General features: G+C 39.3%; 1 protein-coding gene across 1 annotated transcript in view; it reads left to right on the top strand.

Annotated features, from left to right (window-relative positions):
• ST18 (ST18 C2H2C-type zinc finger transcription factor) overlaps positions 1–17,712 on the top strand; it is a 109,737-nt gene that overhangs the window by 78,609 nt on the left and 13,416 nt on the right. Inside the window, exons 14-19 of the mRNA XM_077163194.1 lie at positions 3,730–3,845; positions 9,794–9,856; positions 10,734–10,802; positions 13,282–13,344; positions 13,446–13,526; positions 14,436–14,657. Coding sequence (XP_077019309.1) covers positions 3,730–3,845; positions 9,794–9,856; positions 10,734–10,802; positions 13,282–13,344; positions 13,446–13,526; positions 14,436–14,657 — 614 coding nt within the window. The remainder of the gene's footprint in view (positions 1–3,729; positions 3,846–9,793; positions 9,857–10,733; positions 10,803–13,281; positions 13,345–13,445; positions 13,527–14,435; positions 14,658–17,712) is intronic.

Here is a 17,712-nt window from a genome sequence, read left to right as displayed (position 1 = left end):
TGCTTAAGCTCTGTGCTTGTTATCCTAATTATCTGAACATGGGTGATTCCTGGCTTGGGGAGACTACAGCTGATTGGGGACACACACAAAAATGCTGCTGAATCACTCAAACTGCCCAGTAGTTTCCCACCCCGAGCTCTTTGTTCCCTCATCTGTGCCAATGTAATCAACTAATAGAGTATGTTTCGCATCCTGTTCTGAATTTTGAAAATGATAAATGCGATACTTAAGAAGCATTATTTTGAAAAATTAGGTTGTGTGTTGAGAACATACGAGGTACAATAAGAATAAACACAAGGGTCTTTATACAGTGCCTCTCTCATGATGCTGACAATCTTGCAAAGTAGGATTATTATAGGAAATTTTTTCAGAAAATAAAATCGTGGCTCAGAAAGTGGTCAGCCCTTGGCCATAGAAAAATTAGCTAATGGGTTGGGGTCTCCCTGAAACAAAGGTAAGGGAGAAATGGGGGGACAGAGAAGGAGGGGAAAAAAAGTAAATATATATAAAAAATAGAGACAGATAGGGAATATTGAGAAAAATTAGATAGGAAAGAAAAGCAGGGAATGATGAAGAAAGCGTACGCAGCCAGAAACAGTAGAGGTGATAGTTGTGTAAGGTGCAGGACTGAAGTTCCTTGAATCCTCAAGCAGGCAAGCCAAAATTACAGACACTGGTAATTCTTGTCACTTTCCAATGAGCCTTATTGGAATAGCTGCATATGGCCCCAAACAATATTTTGTTACTAGTTAAAAGAATGGGATTAAATAATCCTGTTCCCAAACTCTCACCTTTCCTTTGGTGTCCCCCCTACCCACCCGAGACACTCTCACGCACATGTGCACACACACATAATAAGAAATTAAGTGATTATTTATAATTCATTATTATCTCGTTCATATGCACAACAGTTGCTTAATTTTGGTGGCAATTTTCAGAAAATATTGTCTGTCTCTTTCAGTGAAATAGCCTGTCCAGATGCCCCCTAAAAAAAAAAAATTTGAATCTGGAAAAAATTCAAAATATCTCAAAAGGAAAGTGCTGAGAAATAACTAGGGCTGTCAATTTCATTCAACTGCCAGTTCTCCAAAGATTTCAGGGCTTAAAATGTTAAAAGTGCCAGATGCTATTATCTGTTATTCATGTTGCCATTATGTGCTGGTCTTCACTGAAATCAATGTAAACTTCCATCTGTACGTTAACGGAATTCCACGGCACGTCGGTGCTCTCTCAACTCACACATACGTGCCACATCCTCTCTTACACAGCCACAGGACAAAATTATAATTAAAATGATACATTAAATTATTAAAAATCCTTACAAATGCTATTGATTTATTTTAAACTGGGCGTTGTTTAGGAATCGATCCAATGTAAAATACTCTGCTACAAAACTGATCCAAGAATTCTTTAACTGGTGGCCACCTGCATCTGTGTGTGTGTGTGTGCGTGTGTGTGTGTATGCTATAAGTTGTGAGGCATTTATTTGGGCTTTTGATAAAAGGGAGCAAAAAAATGGGGAGAAAAGACAATTATTTCATAATGCAATTGCATTCATAAGAGTTTTTTTTTAGTTAAAAATATTACAAAATATATGAAAGATCATACTCAATGAAATTACCCTTTTAAAACATACCATATATTATGCATGTGTTATCTTTGGATTTGTTTTAGTCAAATAATTTAAATTTCCATAATTGATAGTTTATATCAAAGTCTCCATTCCCTTGTCTTCCACGTTTAGCAATAAAAACCACAGCTGATAAACTTTATATGTTCATCCATAAATGTGCATGCCTTCTTAGGTTTCAAAAAGAAAATAACAACATACCTCTTATTAATTATTTCATGCCATTATTGTGAATAATTCAGTATCTAGATAGCAAAACAAAAGCTTTCCCACATAGAGACAATATCATTGTCTTTTTAGCATTTGCATCTATTTTCCATGAACGAGTCCTCATAGAGGAAAATAGTACCCAGGCAGATTCCAGATGGCACCAAATGGAGTAGATGGTAATTCTCAGATTTCGGGCCTTAAAGTTAGGAATTGTTTCATATGAGTCATTTATATTGATCAAACTTTAAAAGGATGATAGTCACTTTTATTGGTATAGATTTCATGGAGGCAGTGTTAAAATAGCACCTTTCTTTGTATCTTAATAAGCATACGTTATCAAGTTATACATTTCTCTTTATTTTTATATGGTGTATTATTATCTGCTACTATTTTTAAACATTTATTTGTAAAATGAAACAACATAATTAAGACTATGAATAACATGAAAATATTGTACCAAACCAGGTTTCATTAATTTGATCTAGAGATAATGTTCCTTGAAAAGGTTTACTAATACATTTACTACAGTGTATTCTTGTGTAAAATAATTGATTGAATTGTTATACAGTAGTTAACAAAAAAATTACATTTGCCTTTATGACTCAGATGAAATATTCTGAAATTTTCTTTTGTTTGGGAAAATCCAGGCACTTTGTTATTCCACTTAATTTTGAATGTAGAATCAGCATTATTAAATTTATATTGTGCCTTAACATTTTTATATCTGTTTGATTCAAATGAGATCTACCTTGGATACTTCAAAATAGTTTACTCACATTACGTAGATCAGTACTTTCACTAATAAAAGAACAGTTTTCTATATTAATTAACCTGAATGTAATATTAACTTCAGAAAGTATTATTATTTACTGTACAAAAGTTTAATGATGAAAGCAAGTTGATTATATGATTCAGGAAAAATATCATTAGCTTTTTAAAAGATAATATATCACGTGATAAATAAATGATGTGAAAGGTTTAATTCCATATGGGATCAAGATCATTATTAAACTTAAAAGAAGGCTGTGAAAACTCATGATACCCAAGAAGAAATTCCACCCTATGAGGAAAAACACTAGAATATACCAACTTAGTGAAAGAGATAAGTTAAGAAAACAGAAAGGGGTGTGAGAATAAATCAATTATCCAGATAAATCAAACCAAAAGCCTACAAATTTTGATGTCAGGTATTTCATATTTAAATGAATAATTCAGACCATAATTATTTTTATATTAGAAGGCATTCTGTTCACCTAAACTTCTTTCTTTCTTTTTGGTTTAAAAATTTGTGGTATTCGGGCAGGCCACGGTGGCTCAGCAGGCAAGAATGCTCGCCTGCCATGCCAGAGGACCCGGGTTCGATTCCTGATGCCTGCCCATGTGAAAAAAAAATTGTGGTATTCAAAAAAAAAAAAAATTGCAGGATTCATTTTTTGCAGTATTTCTTTTGCTTTACCAATGATTGTTCTGTATATAAAGAACTATTCCTATGTTCTCTAAGGAAGCATTGATTATGCAATAAAAGTTGAAACTTATTAAAGTAACTTAATTACACAGCTCAAGAAATGCCTTTGCAGTTATATTTGTCAAAATAAGAACTTTTTAAGAGTGCATCCCATCAATTTATAATTTCTCATCCTTCACTTAGGGAAAAGGCCCAAAACAGTCAGAACACACTCCTACCCATTATGCTATTTATTTCGTATAAAAACCCTTTGAGTTCATCTCCATCTTGCAGATGGTTAAACTCAGACCCGCAGAATTTGAGGTAGTTCAGCTAAGTCTTTACAACAAAACTCAAACCCGACCCTGACAATTTCAAATCTAGTTGTCTTCACAGGGTTCTCTAATGCTGTCTTGTGGTTCTTCTCTTTTTTTTTTTTTTCCAGAAAGACCCAGTGAACTCTCCAGAAAATTTAGAGGAAAAAAAGTTTCCTGGAGAGGCCTCCATCCCAAGTCCTAAACCCAAGCTCCACACCCGAGATCTCAAAAAAGAACTAATCACGTGAGTGGTACTCAGTAGCATGCCCCACAGTATTCTGGATTTAAAAGACTCAAGTTCATCATTTTGAGTAATAATATAATGGCATTTATAATTGACTTTAGGAATGTTTTAGGATAATTTCAACTGGTCAGTAGCTGAATGTTCAATATATACCCTAACCTGTAGTCGGAACTAAGTGGGTTATGAAAAATGTATAATGAAATGACTACAAGCTAGAAGAACTGAAAGTCTAGTTGATTAAGAAACACAATAAAATAAAAACAACCCGAAATATTTATGTTTTGACTGGAAGTTCTTCACCTGATGTCCGCTGACCCAAGGGGATACAAGAATAAGCTTCAGGGAGTCTTCAGACTTTTTGAAACTCTGTACAACTTGTGTTTTGGGTAAGAGAGGTGATGGTTCTCATGGCTTCCTCCAAGAGTTCTGTGGCTCAGGAAAGTTGGAAGAGCAGGGGCCCTGCCTTCTGCAGCGACTTCAACTGCAGTGTAATTAGACCAGAGATGGGAAGGGGATATTTAAGGCAGGTGTAAAGTCTTCATGGAGCTCAATGCCTTGAGCAGAGCCTGAGGATGCGTCTGAGTAGGAACTGAGGAGAGGAGAGCCTGGGCCATGCAGGAGAAGATCCAGAGGCGAGAAGGAGTGGGGGGCACTGCACCATCCAGCAGGGGTGGGTGGAAATATCAATCACAGTACAAATGCCAGGAAATCAGGGAAGGGGTGGCCAGCCTTTTCAAGACAGAGAAGTCGGCCTGGCTCCTGGTTTCTTGAGGAAGCCACAGGGGGTTGAGCAGGAAAGTGAAATAATAAAGATAGGACTCTTAAAAAAGAGGGGTAATGCAGAATATCCCTGGAGGCTGGTTTGCACCTAGGATGCTGCTGTGGAGATTCTCTGGTGAGATCTTAAGGGTAGAGGCTGAGCCAGTGAGGCTGTGGAGGAAGGAGGTAAAGGGAAAAGGGATGGCAGGCCAACGATGGGATTTGAGGACACATGTTGCTGGCAGTGGGACAGCAAAGGCAAGCCTACAGAGAAAGCAGAAATGGGGTACTTGAGAGAGGGAGGTGGAGAATAACGAAGGTCATTGTCACCAGAGCTAAACGCTGAGAAAATTTCAAATCGTTTAACAACATCCCATGCCATCAAAAGCTCAAAGAAGTTAACTCAGAAGAGAATGGACACATCTTTGAGAAAACAGGATTTATATAAGATAACAGAGACCAGCAAGCAGGTGGGGTGAGGCAGGCAAGGAAGTCTCGAGTGGGAAGGCTCACCGCATATTTATGTAACTTGGAGGTATCGCCACTAGATGATTTCAGTGACCTCAGCAAAGGTTGTGGACCCAGCAGCACTTTACACACTTAAAAAAAAAAAGAAAAAATTCTGAAGTTCTCTGACTGTGGTTGTTCTAATCTAGAATATGATGCATACCACTTCCTCACTTCCTCAAATGATATAAGAATTTGTCAAGCCCACTGCCAGGGAGGACATACCCTGCACCTCTTCTCAACCATAAGCTTCCAGTTTTCACTGCCAGGGGAGGGGAACTATCAGCTAGACATTCCCTAGGTGGGGGGGGGGGGGGGGGGGGGGGGGGGGGGCGGGGGAGGAGGGAGGGATTTCAGGCATGAAGGATTCCGGGCAGGAACCGCAGCTTTGTGTATTTATATCCTTGGTGACATTGTAGTATAGCCCTGGCTGGGTCTTGTTTGATGTTTAATGGGTGAGCAAGTGAGTGAAAGAATTGCAGGAAAATATTTCCCACATGCCAATTATTACATATTAATCAAGTCATTCATAAGGAAATATTTTTAAATTAAATTTTATTTTTTTGCAAACACTTCCCCATTTCCCCCATCCTCCTCCCCTCCCTCACAACCTTTAACCTACTTTCTGCCTTTGCAAATTTGCTATTTCTCGTCATCTCTTAAAAGCAATATCACATGGGCGGTGCAATGTTGGCTCAGGGGCAGCATTCTCGCCTGCCATGCCAGAGATCCGGGTTCAATTCCCAGTGCCTACCCATGGCAAAAAGAGAAAAAGTGGTATCACACGATTGGTGTCTTTAAATGCCTTGCTTATTTCACTGAGCATAATATTTTCAAGATTCTTCTATGTTGCAGCAGTTCTCATGACTCATTTTTACTTATGACCAAACAGTATTCTATTGTATGTATATATCGCATTTTGTTTATCCATTCATTAGTTGATGACACTTGAATCTCATTTTTTTGGGCTACTGTGAATAATGCTGCTATAAACACTAGAGAATGAGTAATTGTTTCGAACCCTGTTTTCATTCTCTTCGGGTGTATACCTAGAAGTGGAATTGCCAGGTCATATAGTAATTTTATAGCTAACTGTTTAAGAAAACGCCATATTGCTTTCCTCAGTGGATGTACCATTTTTACATTCCCACTAAAAATGCACTAGATTTCCAATTCCTCCACCTCTTCTCCAACATTTGTTACTTTCTATTTTTTAAATAATAGCAATCTTCATGGGTGTAACATGGTATCTTTCTGCATCTCCCTAATGGTTATGGAAGTTGAGCATCTTTCCATACACTGAAGCAAGCACATTGAAAGGTACTAATTAAATGAGGCTCTTGTCGCAAAAGGGCAATACTCCCAGTTATTCACTGGCACACATATCCTCTCACCTTCTCAAACTCTACTGTAACATTCTACCTTCTCTTCCGTACCCCTCAGCACCAAATAGGTTTACATTTCCAATTAAAAAACAAATCTCTTGACGTCACTTCCTCTTCTATGCCATTTCTCTTCTTCCATTTGCAGCTAAACACTGCAAGAAAGTTGTCTGTACTATGTGGCACCAGTTTCTCCTCTCCAGCCTCTTCTGTACCTTCCCAGAAAGGCTTTTCTTTGGTGCCACCACTCCACTAAAGCTGATCTTGTTGAGTTCACTGGCCTCCGTTTCACCAAATCTGGGTGTTAGTTCTGTATTCTCATCCTACCTGACCTCGCAGCAGGATTCAGCATACCTCATCTCTCTATCTTCCCTCCTCCTTCAGATATTTTTGACACTTGGGTTCTAAGACACCACACCCCTGAATCTTTCTCCCCTTCACTCGCTCACTATCTCTTCTTAGACTCATCTGTAGATTTGGGATGCTTCAGAGCCAAGCTGTGAAACCTCTTCCCTTGATTTTCTGCATTCTCACTCATCCTCTCTCTTGACTATAAACCCATCAGTATGCTCAGGAATTCCAAATTGACGTCCCAGCTCCGGCTCCTCATTTGAACTCTGGGCATATATCCGACAACCTATGTGGGCAATGAGCCCCACCCCTTCTCTGCCATCCTCTCTGTTCACTTTGTCTTTTCCCCCACGGGCATCCCTCTGCATCTGCTGTTTGCTCTGCCCGGAAAGCTTTTCCCAAAGTTCTCTGCTTGGCATCACCCTCCCTTCTTTCAGCTCTTCTCTCCAGTGTCGCTTTCTGGCTACTGCTATCACTCCTGTCCCCACCACCCCACCCCCAGACCTGACTGCTATCCCACTTTCTGGATCTTCTTTTAGTTCTTTAGGTTTTATCATCATCTAACAGACATCCTTTTTGCCTCACCTCTATTCTTCATTGTCTGCTTCTGCACTTGAACAGAGGCTTCAGGAGGGCAGAATGTTTTTCTTTGATCTGCACTGTTCTCCACTTGTCAGACTTTTGGTATGAACTATTTTTACTGAGCTGCCTCTTATTTCCCCAAATGAATGGAAGATGACTGGGGTCAGGGAACATATCTCAAATACCCCTACATATAGTAGATGTTCAATAAAAGTCATTCCTGGTCTGGAATCATCTTGCTGATTGGTATCTGTATAACCTTTTAAATAAGCTTGGAATTTACACACTTTAAGGATTTCAGAAGTACACATTCATCTCGGGCTTGGTGGCTGAAGCGATGTGAAAGATTGTTCTCAAACACTCTAGAACTTAAATTCTCTGAACACTTTCTTCCCAAAAAGTTCCTGTGTGTATCATACATTTATTCCCACATGCAGCTACTGTTCAAAATTTTAAATCATTTTATGGAACTCCTTTTTGTATATTATTCTGAATATCTGCAAACATGGCAAACTGGTATCCTTTAAAGGTAGAGGGTTGGAAATTGCCCAAAGTCATTCCAAACTAAATGTAGTGTGAAAGATTGAAAAAAATGTAGTGTGTATTAATTTGCAATGCCATTTAGGACAGAAAAATGAAGTGTGGCTATTTTGTAATGGCGCCATCTCATTGAGAAGCTTTGGTGTGAAGGTAAAAAGAGAAATTTTACATATTTTTTTGGAGTCTACTCATGAGGTATTAGCTCTTTGAGAGACCTCCTTGTTTTCCCATCTCACAGACAGAATGCTTTGATGGATATCCCCTATTTAAGTGTAATCTGTATTAGTGTATTTGTTTTGTAAAAGTCTTTTTACTTTATAGAGTCACCCTGTCTGTATTGTTTTTGCAAAGTTGGGTTGGAAAAGGATTTTTTGTGTGTCACTGATTACCCTGGAACTTGTTTAGGGTTTGAGTGCCACTTACTGACAGAACTAGTTGCTTTTCTTTCTCTAATGTGATTCCTTCATTTACAAACCTCCCTAGTATACCATCCAGCTGATACTGGCACATGTCATTATGTAAGAAATTTCCCTAAAGATTTGGAATTACAGCCAGCTATTAGAATCCTAAGGAAAAAATTTACAATGCTGTCTCTAGACAATTCTATATTCGTTGACCTCTTCATAAGACCAAATTTTTAAAAATTAACTAGCAGTTAGCTAAATAAATAATTTACTATTATATTTCCTAAATAATTCACAGTTGATTGACTTGAAAACTATTGGCATTTCTTTGCCTTTCCGGGCAATGTGAATGGGAGTAATTAAAAAATAGAAATAAAAATGAGAAATTAAATGGAATGAATGCAATGCTCCCTTGGCTCACTAGGTGGCGATGTGTTTCCAAAGTGGGAAATCCCGGCCAATTAAATCAAACCCTTCTCTTGCTCTGAATACTCCAGTTGTGTCCTGTTCAGAAGAGGTTGCTTTCCCATTCAGTGGGTGACTGGCAGTTACAAGATAACTCGGCTCAAATGTTAGTCACTTAATTTTTGTTCTACTCATTTACTTATATCTACTATGAGCTTCCAATTTTTTTTCTGAAACGCTATCCAGGCAAAGATCTATAGGACTCAGTTCAGACCGTGCTTTGGACACAAAAATATCCGTCTGAGAGATGGAAGTGTTCTGTAGTCCGCACTCTATGCATTTGAATAAGTCTTTGTGTTAGAATGCTCGATGCACGAGTGACGTAACTCATTTTTTCCTGACCATTAGCATGGCTACAAATAGAACTGAGTAAGCTGGGAGTGATTCTAGTTACTCCAAATGAGCAACTTTCTAAACAGCATTTGGAGAAATTAAATGGCTGAGAAACTAAGGAGCCTATTAACTGTGGAAAGAAAGCGCTAAGATAAACCACCTTCTTGCATTGTTTTTTAACAAATACGTTAAGTACAGGTGACTGCTAACTTCTGAAGTAAAATTCAGTCAACTGGCATGAACCCCTGCTTGGGGATTAGGGGGGAAAGCGTCTTCAGCAGAGGGCCTGGAGAACCTGTTGCTGAGGTTAATTGCTCTTGTTGGTCTCAAGCTTTGACTGAGGTGGCTGATGAAGGGTGTTAACAAATTTCATGCCAGTCTCTATATGTCAGCAAATTGCCCAAATAAAATACCACTTCTAAGATACTTCCAAGGAAGTAACTCATCATGCTATGATGTTTAGTTTTCTTTGAGCTAGTCTTCTGGTTCTTATAAAATGTAAATCCTTAGTACACTGTGTCTTACCTTACCTAGAGAAGAGAAGCTACCTCGTAACATATCAGGCAGAGCAAATAGTAACCATGAAATGTACTCAACTCTAATATATACTTTTTTTATGACCCAGCTGTCCAACCCCAGGGTGTGATGGAAGTGGCCACGTCACTGGGAACTATGCATCTCATCGCAGGTAACTACAGTATTGGCACATGTTCATACCATGTGCCACGGACCGTGTGTAGTCAGATTTCCATCATCTCACGTTAATTCATCATTGTGCATAAGTTCATTCTCATGTGCAGTTAGGGTTCCACCATCCTGTTTCCAATTTCAAATACTCATTCTCACTCATACTAGCAAGATACTAACTGTACCAGGAAATGGAGAGTGAGTTAGCTGGGTTTTTTGGTTTGTTTTGTTTTTCAGAAATCAAGCTAAGTTAAATTTTCATTCTTTTCACTTATATAGTAAGGAAATCATGGTACCAGGTCAAAAAAGGTTCTTCTGTCATGCAGGTTCCAACCAAAATTTAAGGTTCCTGTTGGGGCTTTGCTTCACTTTAGGACTCATGCAGAACAAAGCAAAGGGGACAGGTGGGACTGGGTTGACCATTCATCCCAAAGTTTCCAGCATCCTCAGTTCTGGGGGAGCAGCAGATCAGGGGTCTGACAAGATCGAATAGTGCAAAAAGGCTACATTTGATCTTTTTACTGTACCTTCTTCATTGATAGTATTTTTTCTTTTGGGGACTGGTTGAAACCTTTAAATCACCATCGCTGAGTTCAAATGGTCTCAGTGCTAGTACTTGGGGTATCGCTGAATTTTAGAGTTGGGGAGTCTCATTTGATTAAAGCCCTTCATTTCACAGATAACAAATCTGAAGCTGAGAAATAATTGAAATGCCCACAAATCCAGACTGGTTAGAGTAGCAAAGCCAGGGGCAAACCCAGTTATTTTTACCCTGATCCCCAATCTCCAGCAAATTTACTGCATATTCACCAACTCAGGATGCCATCAAAGTCGGATTTGTATATGTCAGTGTTTCGTTCTGTTTTATCCCTCTTTAGTGTTTCTGGATGTCCTTTAGCAGATAAGACTCTTAAATCCCTCATGGCTGCTAACTCTCAGGAGCTCAAGTAAGTACCTGTAAGCTTGGCCCTGTGGCCTGGCCCCCGTGGTGACGGGACTTTCCTCTTTCAGGGTCAGTGGGACATTAATAAGCAGGGAATCGAGCCTGACTAAATTATAAATTATAATTACAGGTGTTTTTCTCCAAACAGTTGAGACAACTAAAACCAAATCATTTCAATTTAATTTACTTAATTTGTTTGCTTTGGGGATTTTATATTTTATAATTATTTTTACAACAAGGACATCATAGTTAAACACAATAATCTTTTCTGTTAAATTCAGAATGTACTAAATCAGACCTATTGAGGTAGAGCAAAGCGTTCTACTCAACTCGTTTTAAGAAAGCCGCATAATATTTAATCTTATACGCATTTGGAATCACATAAACAGCCTTTCAATTTTGGGTGCTAGACATAATTTTGGCTCATTTTTACCTAGTCTAGGCTCTCAGGGTTGCATGTATATTAACTTTCATTTGCTGATTGATTACACTTTTCCTAATTTCATCCCTTAATCCAAATTTCTGCCTTGTGTTCATATCTTATTATATTACATATAGAATGATAAAAATTTAAATCCACCTTATATCCTTTTTAAAATATGATAGGCCATAACTTTCAAAAAGATTAAGGAATAAAAATAAATAAAATTAATGAAAATTACTTGCAAATAATAGTATTTTAGGAAAAAAATGAGTGCTGCCAAGTATATTGATAAAACAATATTTATTTACACAATAGTAAAATTGATATTTGGTGTCTTAAAATATTTAACATTTCAGATATTATATTTTCTTAATAATACTTTGTTGCTATCTCCCTTTTCTAACTTGTTTAGGATGTTTTATCTAAAAATTATAAAAAAGCAAGTTAATGAAAGTAGTTGTGATAATAAACAGATATAAAAATTTGGAGTCTTAGTACCAGAAACAGTACAGGGAACTATGGAACATACAACTTTTCTCCTTCTCAAAGTGTAAAATACAATTTATCATGCCAGGGTAGACTCAGGAAATCATTTTATTGACTGCCATTTTTCTAGACTGATGCATAAGAATGCTAAGCAGAGACTGATAATTAGTGGATTGAAAGTGAAAAGCACTGAATACCTCACTCTAAACATTCCCACTGCCACATCCTAATTACAGCTATCTGTTCCTGTCAGTATTTTCTCTAAACATAATTTCTATAAAAATGTGTTTGTAATACATTGATGACATGTAGAGTAAGAGGCCCTATAGCTATATTCAGTATTTACAAGTTTTATAAGGCATCTAATAAGCAATACCTTTGTGTTTTTTATAGAAGAAAAGAGAGAGAAATTTCTTTGACCTCCTGTTTAGACATTCAAATAGAATCTCCAAAAAAGGCCATTTAGCTCAGGTTTTCAAAATTCAATATTGCTATTAAACTACTCTTTTACTAAAAATGTTAGTGGAAAAAGACTAGCATTCAAGCCTTTCTTACCATATAGAATACAAATTATGATTTTAAATGACCAATTAAAGACAGCACAGGCTTCCCAGGTTAGCTTGAAGTGATGTGTGCTGATTTTATATTTCCTTTGAAAAGCAGCATTTCGTCCCTTAGCTTCTGGCTGCCTCAGGACTGTATATAATTATGTCCCTGAAAGTTCAGTTGGATTGGAGTCTAAAAGAAAATCTAAAAAACTACCCTCAAGGTTGGGGTTATTGCTTTTCTCCAGTGGAATGCTTGTTTGGATAGAGAGCCTAACCAGGGTGCGTGTCAATGTGAAATAATGAATGAAGATAATGTCCATAAGAACCTTCAGAAAAGAAAATATTTTGTGACAGTCCCTGTGTTTTCAATTAATATTTGGGTTAGAAAAATTTTTGTATACAAGTATATGTGGAAACCTATTCCTCATTGGCCTTCCAAGCAGAAATTAGATCCCTCTCTCTCTTTTACCTTCTCGTTCCAGACTTAAAGGTTGGTTGTCGACAAAAGTTATTAGTAGATTTTCCAAAGGCCATTTAAGTTGGGCCACAAGGTGGACAGACCAGGTGCAAAGTTTGGGTTCATTGGTGATCATATTACCATGCCAAGTCTGGAATTCACATATGACACTCTCGCTCATCTTAATTAATAGTGGGTGCGAAGCATGTCAGGAAAAATAAATTGTGCTAAAAGCAATTTGGAAAACATAGCTTCTTAAGCAAAAGATAAGAACTTTGCATAATGTAGACAGTCCAGCAGTAAATCATGCTACCAAAATAAGGTTCAATAATTAAAAAAATCAAAAGAAAGAATATATGATTGCAACAAATATGTTGTCTATCAACCATCACGCAAAAGTTACTTTTCTTAAAGTTTTCTTCCCAAGTCGGTAATTAGCCCAGGGCGAATTCTATGTAAGCGGAAAGAGTTCAGCAGAAAGCCCCTCCTGTTTGGCTCTGTGTGAGCCCGGTCACCCCCCGCCCCCTTTCCACTACAGCCCCTGACCCCCCTCTGCTCATGTCTCCAGGTGCCCAACTCCAGGCTGCGATGGCTCGGGGCATGTGACGGGAAACTACGCTTCGCACCGAAGGTAGGTTCATCCCATTCCTGAGAGATGGAAATCCCTGTCACCACACCAGTCCGAGAGATCACATAGCTTTGTTCTTGTTCTTTTTGGGGTATTTATTTTAGCTTGTCCGGCTGCCCCCGTGCCAGGAAAGGTGGTGTCAAGATGACCCCTACCAAGGAGGAAAGAGAAGACCCTGAACTTAAGTAAGTGCAAGAGCGCGTTCTGGCCAGCTGCATCTCACTGGGGAACGGGAGGTTGCACAGGACCTTGGCGTCCGTTGAATTTCAGGGAAGGTGCACCCCTGTGAAACACAGGACCCCTTGAAGAGGGGTCAGATTGTCGGGAGGGTGGAGAATATTTTCCCATTCCCACCTCTGTTTCCACGGTTCATTGAGGCAGCACAAGGAAAGAGGGAGTTTTGTACTTTTTCCCATTCTTGTAAAGGAAAGCGACATTGCGGCGGTGCTATAGAATGTCAAACAGGCAGCATTTCCCCCTGAAATTTTAATTTTGCTTAAGGTGATATTTTCTCCAAATAACACTCCTTCCTCTGAAAACCACGCTACAAAGTCTTGGGAAATGGATGCAGATACAGATGTGTAAATTAAAAATTATTTGTCTTACATTTCTCAATACGATGGTTAGACATTCGGAAACCCAAATCCCAGCTCTAGGAGCAATGTGCCAATTAGCTTTGGGCAAGGCATTTGATGTTTTGTATCAGAGGCAAATAACACGTGGCTAAGTGGGGGAGGCCTGGAGACAGAAAGTCTAGGTATGAACTGGTCCCACATTTTGTAAAATATGTGGCAAGTTACCTATGCTCCAGAAGCCTCATCCTCCTCGCCTATGAAATGGGACACTAATTCTCTGCCTAGTAGGTTTGTAATGAAGATTAAATGAGATAATGCATGACAATGGCTTCACTCAGAAGCCATCTCAGAATGGCCAGGGCCATTCTCCCTGCTCACGGGGACGCTGTTTTATTAGCTGTCATGGTGAGCTCCTAAAACTCTAGCAGAGGAGTGCACTGCCACTGCCCCCCATCCATGCTCAGCAGAGTAGGACTTACATGGCTCCCCCAAATAACGTCTTCCTCCCTGTCCCTGCAGATGCCCAGTGATGGGATGCGACGGCCAAGGTCACATCTCAGGCAAATATACATCCCACCGCACAGCTTCCGGCTGCCCTCTGGCTGCCAAGAGGCAGAAGGAGAGCCCACTCAATGGGACGTCCCTCTCCTGGAAACTGAACAAGCAAGAGCTGCCGCACTGCCCCTTGCCAGGCTGCAATGGACTCGGGCATGTCAATAACGTTTTTGTCACCCACAGAAGGTGAGACTAGTTTTCCGTTTTTGCTGTGATGCCTACTGTATTAGTTACAGTTCTCCAGAGAAACAGAATCAACAGGGAACACTCGCAAATATAAAAGTTATAAATGTGTCTCACGTGACCGTGGGAACACAGAGTCCAAAATCCTCAGGGCAGGCTGTGAAGCTGACGATTCCGATGGAGGGTCTGGACGAACTCCACAGGAGAGGCTCATCAGCCAAAGTAGGAAGTGAGCCTGTCTCTTCTGAACCATCCTTAAAAGGCTTCCAGTGATTAGATTAAGCATCTCTCATTGTAGAAGACACTCCCCTTGGCTGATAACAAATGGAATCAGCTGTGGATGCAGCTGATGTGATCATGATTTAATTCTATGAAGTGTCCTCATTGCAACAGACCAGTCAGCACTTGCCCAACCAGACAAACAGGTACCACCACTTGGCCAAGTTGACACATGAACCTGACCACTGTCATGTCTGACCATGACAACTACTCAACTAGGTCGGTTTGGGGAGAAGTGGGCAGGACTCTCTGCAAGCTATTCATCATGGCATTCTAGAAATCATCACATTCAGGCCCTCCAAAAGATATTTGACTAGTTTGATGGATGAAAAACACCGTTTTCTCCACTTCTGAAAATTCACTGCACAATTTTCAGGTTCTCTAGAAACTATGCGTTTATTTTCCCCATTCTAAGATATTTGCTTACACTGCCATTTTTTAATGGTTCAGTTTTTATTTGGCGAGCTCTGAGTGGTGATATGTATGCTATTATGTTGAGTAATTGTAAACTTTAGACTTTGCATATTTATATCATTCCCTCCCTCTCACGCACTGGCACAATTTCAGGCCAAAATTGCAGGCATTTTGCTGCTGAGAGGATGTAGTACATTCAAAGCAGTCGGAAAGAAAATGGCACAGGGGTGATTAAGTGGACGCCAAGATGAGGGAGGTTGGGAGAGTCAGAAAACCCCTTTATGGTTTCACGGGGACTTAAATTCTTTCTCACTGAAGCTTGTGTATTTCAACCAAACCCTTTGGTGGCCAGTGGGGATCTTTGTCCAGTTTGTTGGCTCACATTCACCCATCCTTGGGACTCCTTCTGTTCTTGCTAGCTGCAAAGCCTGATGCTGCTTGAAAACTCAAAGAGGCTGTTGTGAACTGCTGATGACTTGCTTATGAGCAGTGTACAAATAGAGCGAAGCTGGGGCATGTTGACATTTTGTTCAGCTCTATTCCTGGTATCGGGAAACAAAGCCTTCCAGGAATTGCTTGTTGAAATGGATATGCAGTGAAAGCTGCTTCTGGAGAAAACCTGAGTTGTTGATTTTTTTTTTAAGTGACTTATGTTTTGATAGTTTTCAGACAGAGACTCAAGTCCATGAAAGCACCGTTGTTTTATTTTGAGTCTGAGCATTACATATTCAGAAGCAACTGTCACAAATAAAGCTTGCATGTTTACTGTGCATGGTTTTACTTTCTTATGGCGATCCTGGCAGTACTCAGGAGGACGTTCATGATGAAATGCGAATGCAGGCTCCATCAACAAGAAAGGAAGTCCCTTCCAAAACCGTGTAGGCATTTGAAGCAATAACATCAAGGGCTTGCAAGGATGTGCAGCAATGCCAAGTCTCATGCACCATAAGTGAAATGGGTAGAGCCATGTTAGAAAGCAAATTGCCTCTCATGAGTCTGGTTGGAAATGAACCTGCAGCCACTCCGCCATCAGGCTTATGCCCAGAGACGCTCTTGCTTGCTGAATGGGAGACGGTGCATTTGAGAATGTCCCTGGCTGCTTGGCCTTAGCAACTTCAAGCTGGAAACAGCCCACAACCACTTCTTGGTGGAGTGGGTAAACAGACAGTGGTGTCTGCATACAGTGGTGAAAAGGAGTGCACAGCACTGCAGCTCAATGCGGGTGGATTTTAGAACATGATGCTCGCAGAAGGAGTTGCTGAATAATGCGTGCAGTAATATCCATTAACATAAATATACAAACCCAGAGATGCATGTACATGAGGCAAAAAAAAATATACATTTCCAAAAACTGGGGAATTATTAACCTGGGATACAAGAAAACAGTTCTCTCCAGGAGGATAGGTGAAAGCAGGAAACTTTGGGGAGTTTCAAAATATTAATAAGTCATGCTGTACGTTTCAAGATAAATGGTATTCATTTCAATAGTATTCCTTAAACTGCAAATATGCATTGCATGTGTGCATGTACCTGTATATGTCTTAAATATTCCATAATAAGGAAAAGAAAATAAGGAGTTAGAAAAAAATAGCCTGTGATATTAATGCTGAGACATTTTCTAGAAGGTAAGCCATCAAAATTTAGACAAGTTCCTAGAGGTTAAAGGTTCACTAAAGGTTTCTGTTTTTACTAAAAAGATTTAAGTGAATGAATTTAATTTGGGTGTTACCTTTAAGGTGGAATGCTTTTTCTCTATTATATGCAGAATTTTTATTTTATTTTATTTATTTATTTTTTTGCATGAGCAGGCGCAGGGAATTGAACCCAGGTCTCCAGCCTGGCAGGTGAGAACTCTGCCTGCTGAGCCACCGTGGCCCGCCCTATATGCAGAATTTAATGTAATAATATGACAAAATGCTCATGGCTTAGCATGCAGTGGTTGTTTGAGACAGATCATTTCCTTTCCCCTTTCTAAAAATAATATTTAGTATATGTGTGTAGAATCAGGAATTCATTAAAGTGAAATGACTTACACTAGAGCAGCATCTTATAACTCATGATGGACTTGCATATGTTATGCATTTTAATCGAAAATGTTTGAAATTGTTTGGGACTCTGTACAGTCACCAGTTACCTAATATTAGCCACTGGATTCAGAGTTTTCTTTGCAACATATATAGTTTATTCTGTTAAACTTTGACAAAGCCCTTTGAGCTACATAGGAATAAGTATTTGAAGAAGAGGAAAGAAGCGCAGGGAAGTTAAAGAATTTCCCATTGTCGCACAAGTAGGAAATGGCAGAGCATGGATTTGCACCCTGCACTGAGATACCGCAGCCCCTTTCCTGAACATGTCACATGTGACA

Source organism: Tamandua tetradactyla, chromosome 6 (assembly GCF_023851605.1).
Source record: "Tamandua tetradactyla isolate mTamTet1 chromosome 6, mTamTet1.pri, whole genome shotgun sequence".
Taxonomy (NCBI): domain Eukaryota; kingdom Metazoa; phylum Chordata; class Mammalia; order Pilosa; family Myrmecophagidae; genus Tamandua; species Tamandua tetradactyla.
The sequence above is the reverse complement of the archived record's forward strand: the minus strand, read 5'-3'. Positions and strand labels throughout refer to the sequence as shown.